This window comes from Lemur catta, chromosome 15 (assembly GCF_020740605.2).
Source record: "Lemur catta isolate mLemCat1 chromosome 15, mLemCat1.pri, whole genome shotgun sequence".
Lineage (NCBI taxonomy): Eukaryota > Metazoa > Chordata > Mammalia > Primates > Lemuridae > Lemur > Lemur catta.
Genome location: NC_059142.1, coordinates 20,555,601 through 20,570,553, shown reverse-complemented (window position 1 = coordinate 20,570,553; position 14,953 = coordinate 20,555,601). Strand labels below are relative to the sequence as shown.

Genomic DNA, 14,953 nt, shown 5'->3' with positions numbered 1-14,953 from the left:
ACAAGAAGCTGTCATAGCAGGAAGAGAAGGGCTCTCATTGTAGCCGGTAGGAGATCAGAAAGCATTTCTAAGACGTGCTGAGGCTCAAGGTACTTCGTGAAAACCAAGTGCCCAGTAAATGTTTGCTGACTGACTGCTGCAAACTCAGAAAGACTTGGTATTTTAGAAATGATTTTTTTTGGTCTCTTGTAGAATCCTAGACATGTGTCAGTGGTGGTGGTGGAATTTTTGATTAAGGCATAGATCACCTAATTTCTTTCTGCCTTCCATCCACAAATGACCAAGTTGGTAAGGGAGCATCCTTCACCATCAATATTTCATTCTACTTAGATGTTGGGCCAGACTCAAATCTTTAGAATTTCTGGGATAGAAAAAGTGTCACTATTTTTGTGGTCTGGGGCTAAGCCATGTCTTCCTATACTTTTTAAATGTAGAAAACTAGGCTGTATTCCCCGAAGTGAGACAAAAGAATGGAGGAAAATATTCTACGACCATACCACCCTCACCCTGGACACGCCCGATCTAGTCTGATCTCGTAAAGCTAAGCAGGGTCGGGTCTGGTTAGTACTTGGATGGGAGAATGGAGGAAAATAAGAACACAGCAAGCCAGTCTCCTTTACAGTGTGCTGCTTTCCGCCTGAGCACGTCTATGCTACTTGCCCTCTCTGGGCCAGGCTCCCAAACCCTACTTTCAACTACTCACTGGACGTATTTCCACCTTGACAAACTTCTTGGTCATTTTTCAAGATCCAACTCCTTAGTCCAACCCTGCCAGTCACTCTGCGACCCTCCAAGAACTCTGTCCATACCTCTGGACACTGTAGTCACTGTTTATGTGGCTGTTTACTCCACTAAATCATGAGCTTATAAAGGGCAGAGGCCAAGCTTTCTTGTTTCCACAGTTAACAACCAACTGAAAATGTTTCTTTAAACAAAAAGAGTATGATCAGCTGAGGATGCATTTGTCGATATTTTCTTCTCTTAAAAATATTGTTAAGCAATGCTCTCTGAACTTCTGAGCAGGAAAGGGCCCTCCCTATTAAGATTCCAGTGTGACTTTTTTTTTTTTTTTAGAGACAGGGTCTTGGTCCATTGGCCAGGCTGGAGTGCAGTTGTGCCATCATAGCTATCTGTAACCTTGAACTCCTGGGCTCAAGTGATCCTCCCATCTCAGCCTCCTGAGTAGCTGGGACTACAATCACATGCCAACATACCCGGCTAATTTTTCAACTTTTTGTAAAGACGAGGCCTCCCTATGTTGCCCAGGCTGGTCTCGAACTCTTGGCTTCAAGCCATCCTCCCACCTTTGCCTCCCACAGTGCAAGGATTATAAGCATGAGTCATCAACCCGGCTGACTTCATTATTTTTTTTTAATCAAGGAAGTGGCCCCAGTGGGGGGAAGTTCTGAACCCTATAACCCCAGACGCTTACTTCTCTTTATCACTGTTAGCTTGATTCTCAGCATAAGTACATGGGTAAAAACCTAGAATTATTTTGCTGTATGACTTTTCAGAGATTAAAAAAAGACAAAGTAATTTAGCCCAATTTAGGTAAAAATGTATGAAGCTGCTCTGGAAACCTGAAATGTGCATACACGTAGGCATATATTTACATACATACGTCATATATGTATGTGCACACACAGTATAAATCGATTTTTAGAAGGCACTTTTTAAAAAAGCTAAACCTATTGAAGATTACAATTCCATGTTATATTATGAAATTTCCACTTATGATTAGCCAGCACTTCCACAAGAACAAAACGTGAGAGATTCAAACCAACAGCGACTACGTTGCTATAGTATGGTTCTAATATTTATAGAAACATAATCAACATTGCAAAAGGGCTTCTTTTAAATCGGCAGCTAAAGGGGTCTTAAACGGAACTCACTTCAGTAAGAAGAATGACTTTCTAATCAAGACAGTCTGGCAGATTACTCGGGGCAATTAATTGCCCTTGAGAGAGTTTGCACGCGGCTGTCAGAGGCTGTGGTGACGTGCAGAGAGCGGGCTAAGCAGCGTTACTGGCAGAATCCAAGGGAGAACCAGGAATGAGGGTAAATGCCACAGATGCCTGCCACCACCTGGGGCTTACCTTGGGTGGGGGGATGGTCTACTTTCTGGAAAAAGGAATACAGATGCTACCACTTGGTTGTGGGTTAAGTTTTTACTATTCTTCCAGCCCTTCCCGAACCCCCCATGGGAATCAACTCTCAGGCCAGGCAGTTCAGAAGCCCCAGACTGGCTTGGGAGTGTCCCAGAGAGCAAAGCCCCGTGCAGGCAAATAGTGGACACAGGGGCCCATAAAAAATATAAGACGTGGTCCGTGTCCTCAAGGATCTTGTCCAGGAATGGAGAGGTGTGATTCAGAAGGTCATTCCCGCAAAGACATCCCGAGTTTTGACTAAGATGTTTTAGGCCACAGAGAAAATACAGCTATTTGCAGTATTTGAGTTTTCAATTCTTTACTCTAGTGGTGTTTAAACCACTGGGTGCCCCATGAAATTGCCTAACAAGCTTCTAACACATACCACCTGCCCCCCATCCCGATGCACCAGGACCCCATCCCTGGAGAGTTTGCCTCTGGGGTTTGGGATGGGACCGCCTTCCCAGCCTGCCCCAAACCAGACCAGCACTTGCCTCAGACCTGCAGGTATCTGCTGCGTGTCAGACACTGTTACCCTTCTGGGGACAGCTCTGTCCTGACCACACGGTCTGGGCTGGATTCCTTCTCCATCGGGAGCAGGGAGGTAGCCCACAGAATGAGGTAAATGAAAAAATAAAATCGGGGGCAGCTGAGCCAGGGGAGGTGGTTTACACTGTTTAACATATATTAGTCTCAGAAGATTCTGGAGGGGTGAAGCTAAAAAGTGGTCAATCTCGGGTGTTCTGCCATTTCTGACTGGCTGCTGCTTTTAAAAGAAGTCAGCCTCTCCCAGAGAATAGAGCTACCCCTGAATGTAGGCATGCCCTAAAAAAGGATTCCAACAAAATCATTTTATACTTTTAGTTTAGAGAGTTTCTGGAAATAGAAAGATCTTTCCCATGTGGTTGAGGGAAGGAGACCCAAAAAACATCCTTAAAAGAAAGGAAATGGCCTTAATGTTTCAAAAGATCAGGGAGAAGTGGGGTAAGCGAGAAACCGAGCTTGATTCATGTGAAGAAATTAAATAACTCCTCACGTCTTAGAGCAGGTTGAATTTACATTTTACTTAAAAAAGGGGGGGATGAGTACATACACAAGGAGGAAAATGGGGTGGGGAACAACAATGATCTGAGACGGATTTCTACGATTTTCCCCTACAATGATCGATTTCTGTCTGTTGGGCAGTATTTCTCCTGCTGGCGTACAGTTGCTTACAATATTAACCAGGTTGTAGACAAGGGAACTGCCAAAGTTTAGGCCCGAATGGAAGGGAGAGTAAGTTATCATATACAATGTAAGTTTACAATACACAGCATTTTCTTTAAATGATGTAACGCAGTCGCAGGAAGAAGTTAACAATACTAACACGAGAATAATCAAATTTTTGTTTGTTATCCATGTACAGCAACTAACTGCTTTACAAAAAAGCAAAATAATACAATATATCATCACATGTATTTACAGTGTAGTAAATATACTTTTCTGTCAAATTTTACACAAACTATTTACAGGTGAATATACTGCATTAAAAAAAATTGTGTGGCTGACACTAAGAGTGAATTTTTGTATAAGTTCATTGCATAACATTGAATAAGACATGCCTCATTATGCAGGGGGAGGGGGTGGAGGGAGGGGAGATGTAGAAACAAAACCAAAAAAATAAAAAACAAAACCCAAATAATAATAATAAAAAACCCAAATAAAAACCCAAAATGAAACTGAAAACCTACAAATCTGGGAGGGTTGCTGGCTTGCACTCTGTCTCCCCCACTAGGACACTGGTCCACCGGGGTGGAGCTGACAGTTCACTGTGGTGTCCTCGGCACTGGGCTCCGTCCTGAGCAGGCGCTGGGTGAATGGAAGCCAGAGTTCTAGCCACTTCCCCTCAAAGCTAGTGAACTGCATCTTGATCTTGGCAAACAAGGGCATGCCCTTAGGACAGGAGGAGCACTGGTGTTAACAGGTAGATTATGCAAGACAAAAACATGACTGAGTTACTGTTTTCCTCTTTAAAAAGTCAGGGCACAAACCCAAAACAATTTACTTATAATGTTCTTTACAGAGCTTACATCAAATTATACAAAATGGCCAACTTGCTCTGAACTTCCGAATTTCTTTTGTAGATTACAGGTATGAGAACTAAAAAAAAATCTTTCATTTCTCAAGGGACACATAATGGGGAGAGATTTAACTCATGTCCATTTTAGTTATTTGGAAAGCTAGGTTTTCCTCAAAAGTTGGAAGTTCCTTAAACAAGGTAAAACCTAAACCTTAGTATGTTTCCAAATTCCTACGATGTACTGGTCAAAATTATTTTTGCTGTTCAAAGGCGGCTCAATTTTGATTTGTACAATGCTGACCATTTCATGAGGTACAAAATAGCATACCTTGGTAAACTTTTAATGGAAAGATCAATATTTTTTAACAGTAAACTTTTGGAAGTTTCTGTATTTTGATGGGAGAAGCAAAATAGCATAACACCCACCATCATATGCACCAAACCAACAAATGAAAAGAGGAAAAACACTGAACCAAAACTATAAAAGGCTCACATTGCCAGCTATGCCAGGAGCCAAGAAGCTGTGCCACCTATTCTGGAAGCAGGGAGCTGTGAAGAGCAAAGATACTGGCATTCTTGGCACTAGGTTACTGATTGTTTCTAAACTCAGTTCTAATCTCTCTTTACCTCCTTAGTTACTCTGTTATTACAAACACTTTCTTCTAATGCAGCCTCTACAATAGTTAAAAACAAACATTTAGTTAATTGCACCTGTCTTTAATATTTTCCAACAATTCTATGCTAAAATCACTATTAATACTAAGGTGTTTTTTTCCTTTTATTTTGGCAAATGATTTTTACTTTTCCCAGGACAGTAAACAAATTAAAAAAATTAAGTTCTTGTTATTTCTGAATATCAAAAGAAATTTTATTTACATTAACATATTACATTGTTACTGTGTGGATAAATGTGAAATGTGTTATATTATTAAAATCAGAACACTTAAATGTACCATTTTTTATTGAGTTAGCTGTGGAATTTACTGAAATCCACTGGTGAAATAGCACTACAGGAAACTCCCCTCTCCCCTAGGTTTCTTTTTTCCCCTCCCAAAGCCATTATATCTTAACATACAAAGGGAACCTGGGAGTAGGGGGATATCTTTTGTAATAAATATGGTTTCATTCATTCTGAATTGGAATATCCAGATACTAAAGTCAAATTATTTTGCACACTGCAGGTACCACAAAGAAACTCGATCTGCATTACTATGGAAATTCCAACGCCAAGATAATCCATACGGTTCAGTATAGCAGCAACTCTAAGGCCCCCTATTGTCTATACTAATGCAGGCTCACCAGTCTTTTCACAGTGATTGGATGTAATTCTATCATATAGAACCCAAATGTTTTGCTAAAGAGATTCCTGATTTTTTGGAGGGGAGTGGGAAAATTAAAGACATTTTAAAATATATCTTATCAAAGAAATTTATGATAATATACACCATACTCTATGTTTCATGGAAAATTATTTAACAAAAGTATCAGCTACTCTAAATGTCACGTACCATTCCATTTTTCTATGGAGCTAATGTAAACATCTATGAAAATTACCTTCTGGGAACAATTTTCAACACTTTGTTCACTGATTACCCTGCTCAGAATTATTTAGAAAGGAAGAAGAGGGGAAAAATGTATAACTACTATACTTAGTATAGTTTTGGCTTATAAAACACAAAAACAAAGAAACAACTTTTAGCATAAAGATTAAAAGATAATCAACTGGAGAGAAAAAAACTAATTTGGATGACTGAGTTTGGATAAGGCCTCAGAACCCGTAGATTTAATTTAGTAAGATTAAGATAGATGTGGTCACGCTTATTTTCCTGTCATTATTGCTAATACTCAAGTGTTAGTACTTCTTAAGAATCCACTACAAAATACTAAATCCCCCGCCCCCCAAAGTACCTCACCTGTGGCTTTACGGTGTCAAGTCACTGAGGCTTGACCTCTATGGTTCTTTCAGATTTATAAGGTTAAAAAAAGTCCACAGCTAAAAGATTAAGCATACTGGGGTTATAATATTATTTTTCCCATAAACTTCTATCTTGAAAAGTGTGTAAATAAGACTAACACTTTACTTTATATGAAGAAGGGGAAACCAGAGAAGGCAGAGCTCTGTGCAAATGGCTTTCATAGACGGCCTGTAGTAGCGGTATTCAAGAATTCATCCTCTCACAATCGTCGCTCCCTGGTGGTCTAGTGGTTAGGATTCGGCGCTCTCTCTCATCCTCTCACAGTTGGGATGTTCTCAGTTCAAGTTTCCTGACCTCCCACTTTCTTTACAGTTGTTCTGAACACTTGCATACACCAGATACACGCCAAAAGAAGAAGAAAAAAAAGTTAAAGAAAAAAAAAAAGCAGCATTAAATTTAGGCAATGCTTCGGGAGTTGATCATCTGGCAACATGGCAGACCGGATGGGTTCATTATAAAACAGGAAGTGCAGCATCACAACATGGAGGGATGGGGCAAGGCTAGGGAAGGAGTCACTAGTGAAGAGCCCATGTTAAGTTGGTTTAAAAAAAGAAAGAAAGAAAGCTTCACACGATCTTCTTAATGCTATTACGTTTGAAACTGCCAGCGCTTCTTTGCTTCTGCACTTGGCTTGCGGATCCGTGGCGAGTTCGTCCACTGTTGCAGTGGCCAGTGGAAGGGGAGAGTTCAACGTTCTCCTTGTCGATTCCTGGAGAGAAACACAGCAACCAATTACTCCCTCTCTTCTGGTGTTTAGTTCCAGGACTGAATCTCATTAAAGTCATGTGTTGCTTAACAACGGGAATACATTTTGAGAAATGATGGTCATTAGGTGTTTTTGTCATTGTGTGAACATCAAAGAGTGTACTTACACAAACCTAGATGGTATAGCTTATTACATACTTAGTCTAGACGGTATAGCCTATTGTTCCTAGGCAACAAAGCTGTACAGCATGTTACTGTATTGAGTACTGTAGGCAATTGTAACACAGTGGTATTTATGTATCTAAACACAGAAAGGGTGCGGTAAAAATATAGTATTATAATCTTATGGGACCACCGTCTGTAGGTGGTCTGTCATTGAAACGTTGTTATGCTGCGCATGACTGTATTGGCATATGAGATACAACCTGGCGAATTGTTTTTGCACGTTTTATTTTCATAGTCAACTGTTAGAATGTTTACAAAGGCCCTGTCATACAGAAAGCCCCATGTTTTGTTAGGCAAAATTTGCTATCACAGCAGAAAATAGCATAAAGAAAAGAGAAGTTGCAAGGGGAAGCTAGAGACAGGCAGGCTTGCAATGAATGAAAAGCTAGCAGCCACCAGGGAAGATCAGAGCTTTTTCCTCCAAATCATATCAGAAACTTCCAGCAGAGGTCAGCTTCTAGCCACATATCCTTACTCATGTTCATAAACAGAATATTCTCTCCAACAGCAGAAGACACTGAACTTTCCAGCAAATTTGTCATTTCAAAGAAAAGGCAGATGCTTTTTATTTTTTTAATCACAGTGCCTGTCCCAAAGGAACTCAAGTATTTACTGAGAAAATAATGTAACACAAAGGTCGTATTACAGAATCCTTGTTTCTTCTTTTCAACTATGGCCAGTCATTTCACATCCTAAACAGATGCCATTTTGTCTCTCATAGAGAAGATTAAACCTCCAAAATCTAGGTCTTACAATGAATTTTATAAATATTCTAAGTAGTAACTTCAGAAAAGTAATCAGCAACAAAAACAAGGTATTTTTTTACCCACCAGATTAGTAAAGATTACAAATCAGATAACAGAACAGTGGTTACCCTTGGGGAAGTGGTGACTGAGGATGGCTTCTTGGGCTGCTGGTAATGTTCTGTTTCTTGATCCGGATGCAGGATTTTCAAGTGTGTTTACTTCTTAAAGTTCATTGAACTATAAAATCATGATTTGGGTACTTTTCTATCTGTTACATGTCAATAAAATCTATCCCCCAAATTAGACTGATTATATCCACTTCTGGCATAACTATCGGTGGGAGAGCAAATAGCTGAAGGCCATTTTAGCAGTTTGTATCAAAATGTAAATTATTAATTGGTGTTTACTGATACAGAAAGATGACCATAATTTTTAGAGTAGGAAAAAAATACTCATATACAGAGAGAAAAAAAAGGCTGAGAGAACATTTGCCAAATTATTTTATCTCTGGATGGCATGACTTCAGGTAATTTTTATTTTATTCTTATCTGTACTATTTTGAATTTTCAAATAATCATTAAATCTGAGAATGGAAAAATTTCCCTTTTTGGACAGAAAGTAATACTTCAAGTCAAGAAGTAATCACTATGTTACAGAAAAGGTACACATGTACAGAGATCCACCCAGCTATTTGTTGGTTCATGAACAGAAAATGAATTTGGGATCACCTCTCTCTAGGAGCCACACCTCCTTGGATCCACCCCTGACTCCAATGCAGAGTGTCAGGCATTGACAAGCACGTGGCCTGACTGACACAGGCTCGGCAGAGATCTGTTGTATTGAACTTATCAAAGGAACACGGGCATTTGTCAGTGATTGTTCACAAACATGTGCAATGGGCTAGGAATGTGAGTGCAGAGTTAAAAACATCAGCAACGTCTCTCCAGGAACCAAGCAGAGATGAACCAGCACCATGAATCTGTTCTATTCTAATCTAATCATATGCATAGAAAGATGAATAGAAAAAAATACATAGCCGGGCACGGTGGCTCACGCCTGTAATCCTAGCACTCTGGGAGGCCGAGGCGGGTGGATCTTCTGAGCTCAGGAGTTCGAGACCAGCCTGAGCAAGAGTGAGACCCTGTCTCTACTAAAAAATAGAAAGAAATTATCTGGCCAACTAAAAAATATATATATATAAAAAAAAAATTAGCCAGGCATGGTGGTGCATGCCTGTAGTCCCAGCTACTCGGGAGGCTGAGTCAGTAGGATTGCTTAAGCCCAGGAGTTTGAGGTTGAGGTTGCTGTGAGCTAGGCTGACACCACGGCACTCGCTCTAGCCCAGGCAACAAAGCGAGACTCTGTCTCAAAAAACAAAAATTAAAAAAAAAAAAAAGAAAATACATAATGTTCAGAGAACTTTTTCTCTGTGTAACAGAATTCTGAACAATTTTTATTCTCTTCTGTGTATTCATTTGCATCTTCTCCAGAGCTATTTAAAAAAAGAAATAACAAAACAGAAAGAAGGATGCTCACAGTCTCTTGAATGGGCCTTGAACTTCTTTGTGGTGTATGTTTACACAGGCTCTCTCAATTATCTTGCTTATCTCTACAACCCATATTGTTTCTCATCTCTATTTCCTTCATGATGTATTCTTCTGTCTCCTGCTAGAATTTTCTTCCTTATTGCTTTTATATTTATTAACTTTTGCCTCTACTATCACAACTTGTATATGTATCTTATTTCCTCTACCAGAGTATAGAAGGGTTAAGATCATTTATTATTCATTTTCATTTTTCTATAAAGTCTAATTGATTATTTTTTCTATAAATTGAAAAATTATTTTCAATAAATATTGGTTGAACTGAATGCTACTGCTGCTTCTTTTTTTGTTTTTTTAAGAGATAGGGTCTTGCTCTGTTGCCCTGGCTAGAGTGCAGTAGCATCATTGTAGCTCACTGCAACCTCATAATCCTGGGCTCAGGGGATCCTCCTGCCTCAGCCTCCTGTGCAGGTGGGACTACAGGTGCATACCACCATGCCTGGCTAATTTTTCTACTTTTTGTAGAGACCGAGTCTCACTCTTGCTCAGGCTGGTCTCGAACTCTGAATGCTTCTATTTTAAAATGTAATAGCTGGATCCTTATAATTCAGAGCCCAAATCAGGGGGTAATATCATGTTTTTAGCAGAAAAGATAAAAATGTTTTCCCTCTCTGGTGTCCTCTATCTGAAATTATCATGAACTTGTCAGTATATTTGTTCTTCCATTTCCTTAAGTTTGCAGGTGGCCTGTAAGTTTTGTCTAGTAGTTTTTTATCTTGGGGTTATTTCTTTAATAAGAAGTAAGATTCAGGCAAAACTAGAACCTTAGTAAGACAAAGGTTTGAAAAAAACTTGGAGCTGGCCATCAGGAAGGGCATACAGCATGGACGACCACTAGGAAGGTTCGGTGACGCTCTGCTAGCAATCTCCCACCCTAGGGCTCCCTTCTTGCATCTACCTTTGGTACAGCCTTGCAACTTGCAACTATTAGACTGGCTCACTCTGAGGGGAAAATAGCCATTACGTTGTCAAGTGGCAATTTTTCTGCTTGGGCACAAAGGCCTGCTCAGTGGTAGTCTTATCAAGTAAAGTTATATAAATTGCAGTCATGTAAATTAAATCAAAGAAGTGCTAAGAACATTCGACTTTCTGTTTTGTTAAGTAAATAACTCTCAAACCTCAAAATAAAAACTTAAAAACCTTATTTGTATCTTGCTAAATGTTAAGGGTAAAAAGCTATAAAGTTGTTCATGTATTATGACCTCAACTATGTAAAAAAAAAGATACTGGAGGGAGATTCATCAAATGTTAATAAACACTGATTATCTATCTTAGAGTGGTAGGATTATGGGTGATTTTTTCTTCTATTTTTCTGAATTTTCCAATTTTCTTCCTAATGAGCACGTTAATTAAAAACGTTGGAGTCTGACTGACTTGTCAGCCCTGTCACACATAACCAAAGGCTTCAACGCTATGTGAAAGGTTGATGTTCTACTTCTACTTTCAAATTCAATTCTCATCTCAATTGTTGTTTTTGAATGTGTGTTTTCTTCCTTCTTAGTGACCCAACTCTGTAAGTCACCTACAAGTAATGTATGTGATTCCTGAGTTCAACTTCACAGCAAAGATGTTTTTACTCTAACGATCAAAGCAGAAATTGACATAAAAATCTTGGAGGGTCATTAAAAAAATAATTAAAAAAGTATATATTTACACCAAAATATAGCATCTTGAAAGAGCCAAGTTAGTATGAAACCAAATGATCAGGCCAGGTGCCATGGCTCACGCCTGTAATCCTATCACTCTGGGAAGCCAAGGCGGGAGGATCGCTTGAGGTCAGGAGACCAGCCTGAGCAAGAGTGAGACTCTGTCTCTACTAAAAAATAGAAAAAAAATTAGCTGGGCAACTAAAAATAGAAAAAGTTAGCTGGGCGTGGTGGTGCATGCCTGTAGTCCCAGCTACTGGGGAGGCTGAGGCAGTAGGATCGCTTAAGCCCAGGAGTTTGAGGTTGCTGTGAGCTAGGCTGATGCCACAGCACTCTAGCCTGGGCAACAGAGTGAGACTTGGTCTTAAAAAAAAAAAAAAAAACAGAAATGAAACCAAGTGATCATAGCATCTAGTTATGGCATTTAAGTTTCTAAGCATAATTCTTACTACTGGGAATTTTGGCAGCATTCTTTGTTTTTACCCTCTAAAATTAAACCTAGAAATCTCTCTAGGAGCTGGTAAAGGACTTCATCTCAACATCCTATAGGAAAAATTCAGATTATCAGCCAGACTGCTCCAGTGAAGACAAAATCCATCCTGCATTGGTACATGCTATATTTTAAGTTAATTAGAAGGCCTAGTGCTATACTTTTCATGAAAGCCTCTCTGAAGCTTTGCATTCTGGTCTCTGGTTTGTCCCTGAAGCACTGCTGGCTTTCCCTTTCCCTTCTGGCCCTAAGTGGGTACAAAAGCAAAAACCCATGAGGTGATTAACAGAAATGCAGAGGCTGCGACTTGAGGGAAATAAAGCTAAAACTTCTGTGGATCTGATTTGCTAGTTTAAATTCCCCCACAGATATCCTGTGGTCAAACATGCAGCCAGTTACAAACAGGGAGGGCAGAAGAAGCTGGAAATTCTCTGCAGTAGTGTATGAACAGCATTATGCTTCAGTGAATTGTGGTAGCTCCATAAAAATAAAATCCTAAATAGAAGGTGTGATTGGCCAAAATTTAGTGAATTGAGTGAGTGGGGAAAAGAATGATTAGATTACATTATTGTTATTTAAGTTATATGTTCATCTCCCCTGCTAGACAGAACATGAGTTCCTTGAAGGCAGGTATCAGGGTTTATTTTGCCAACTAGTGATACAGATTCAGCTTGACAAATAATATTTTTAATCACCTATTTTTTAAACACTTTTGGTTTCCAAACTGGAACACTTTCCCAAACTAGAATCTAACATTTTCATGAAATAATAGAAGAAATAAATCCTTTTTAGCTCTTGGGAACCTGAGGAAAAAGGGGTTAGGTAATTCATGAGAAGTTGTACTACAAAAATGTTAGACTGATAATAACCCAAATTTCCCACCACCTGCATAGGAACACTAATAGGCTACCTGACTCTGCATTGCTTAGTTTATTACACATGCAACATGGCAAACATCAGAAAACTCTTATTATATATATGAGAAGGCAAATATATGTAATATGTCAGAAGACCCAGGTTTGAGTCTTGGTTAGATCAGAACTCTTATTTGGCTCTAGTTCCCAATCTGGCAATTAAGGATAACAGCAGATTTGCCTATTTCAAAGGACTGTTGGAAGACTCAGGTAAGATAACCTATGTGAAGAATTTTTACACCTAGATAAAATAATTACTACATAAATTAAGATGCTCCTCATACTTGAAATAAAAAAGACCAGGTGATATATTGAAAAGTTCTACAACAAATGCACAGGGCTTGCGTTTTATGATAGAATTTATCAAATTACTGAAGCTAATGTAAATAAGCACAAAATATAATAAAGTGTCTTAGAAGAAAACATAACTATGGCTTGTTCTTAAGTAAATATATTCAGAGATGTATGTAGAAATATTTTTATTTTGACCTTGATATACAAAATTATAAGAATTTAAAAAAATTTAGTAGAATTTTATGAATTGCTAATAATTCTTTCCCTGCTTAGGTCTAATCTTTCTGTATAGCCACAGATGAATAAAAGAAAAAAAAGGTATCTTTTATAAATTAGACATAAGTATATCACATTTTTTCTTCTTAGTCCTTAGATCTAACTAATGATCATATTCCATTTTTTAAACACAGGTGATAAGGGTAGACAGCCAGCTTTAATTTCTAAAGAAGAGGCTGACTTTATATTTGGGGAAAACAAATATTTTCTAAGCTAAAAAAAAAAAAATCTTCCTTTTCAAACCATATGCTGGTTTTTCTGTATTAACTTCCCCTTGAGTTTCTTTTTAGCTTGCCCCTGTTAGTACAGGGCGGGGATGGCATCTTCAGCATTCAGGGTGGTATCAGCAGCTAGCTCCTTAACACCAAGACGGGACACACTCAGGCCCCGCAGTTCCAGTAAGCATCCAGACCCTATAAAATGGTGCCTTCACAAGTTCCTCAGGTGTCTAAGCCAAACTAAGCTCACAGGGACTGGTGAGTGAAGTCTCATGCCATGTGTCCAGGCCAAGTGCAGGGTAAGCAGTATTTCGTGCAAAGATGATGAAAGTAAAGAGTACCTTGATGAGGAAACAGCTGCATGAAAACTGCTGATTTAGAGCAAGGCAGAGAAGCTTCACAGTCACAGAATGGAAGAAAAAACAAAAGTGAGTGATGCTGATAAGATTTTAAAAAAGGGTGAAGCATGATTAGATAATGGATAATTATGATGTTCCTTAGTTTTCAAAAGGAATTTGGTTTTAATTACTAAACTCTGAACATTAATTTCCTAAATATTATAATCTGTAAACAAATGGTGGAATTTACAATTCTGTAGATACTTATTTACCATTTGTATTAGAATTAAGAATTTTAGTTTAAAGTAAAAAATGACATGAAAAATTAGCAGGAATTACACCAAACATTGCTCAATTTAAAATTATATTTCTCCCTTAAACACAGGGTAATAACAAAGAAAGAGAAGGAAAACAAATCAAGATAAAACTAAATAAGGCTCTGGGGATTCCATAAGCAGTTCTCCAAAACATTAAAAATCGTTTCAAAGATCTTAAGTGGTCTTAAAAAAACAGAGACCTTTAAGTTTCTTCTAAGAGGAAGAGATTTCTTTTTCTTTCTTTCTTTTTTTTTTTTTTTTAAGAGACGAGGTCTCAGCTGGGTGAGCAAGCAGTGGTTCATACCTATAATCCTAGAATTCTAGGAGGCCAAGGTGGGCAGGAGTTCCAGATCAGCCTGAGCAAGAGCAAGACCCCCTCTCCACTAAAAATAGACAAAATTAGCAGAACGTGGTGGCACATGTCTGTAATCCCAGCTACTTGGGAGGCTGAGGCAGGAGGATCACTTGAGTGCTGGAGTTTGAGGTTGCTGTGAGCTACGCTAACGCCAGGGCCTAGCCTGGGCAACAGAGTGAAACTGTCTCAAAACAAAAACAAAAACACTAAGTATGTCTTCATTCTAAAAAAAACCTCATGTTCCAATACAAATAGTAAAATGAGCTGATCAAAGAAAAAAGTAAAGACTTTTTCCTAGTAAAAAGACATTTAAAATAGATCACAGGCTAACCTGTTTTTGTTTAAAAAAAAAATAACATATACCTCTCACATTTGAGGTCAAAATATGTTATAAAACTTTTGCCATAATTATTACCTGATTCTTCCATACAAATGTCCCTTTGAACTATCAGAATACCTTACAGTATGAGGTATATAAAGTATCACAAAAGAGGTCAAAATAGTTATCTGTGGACACTTTATCACCTGAACCATTTTGAAATCTATTGGAGGCAGGCCCTATTGCTCCTCTGCTTCCCTGGGTCTAACAGAGTCCCTTGCATATATTAAACAATGCATATCTGTAGGATAAATATCTAAATTT

General features: G+C 38.6%; 1 protein-coding gene across 2 annotated transcripts in view; it reads right to left on the bottom strand.

The window, feature by feature from the left end:
- Positions 1–3,191: 3,191 nt before the first annotated feature.
- Positions 3,192–14,953, bottom strand: part of NF1 (neurofibromin 1) — a 248,794-nt gene continuing 237,032 nt past the window's right edge. For both annotated transcript variants that reach the window (XM_045525424.1, XM_045525425.1), the window contains one exon: positions 3,192–6,891. In XM_045525424.1, coding sequence (XP_045381380.1) covers positions 6,749–6,891 — 143 coding nt within the window. In that variant the 3' untranslated portion in view covers positions 3,192–6,748. The remainder of the gene's footprint in view (positions 6,892–14,953) is intronic.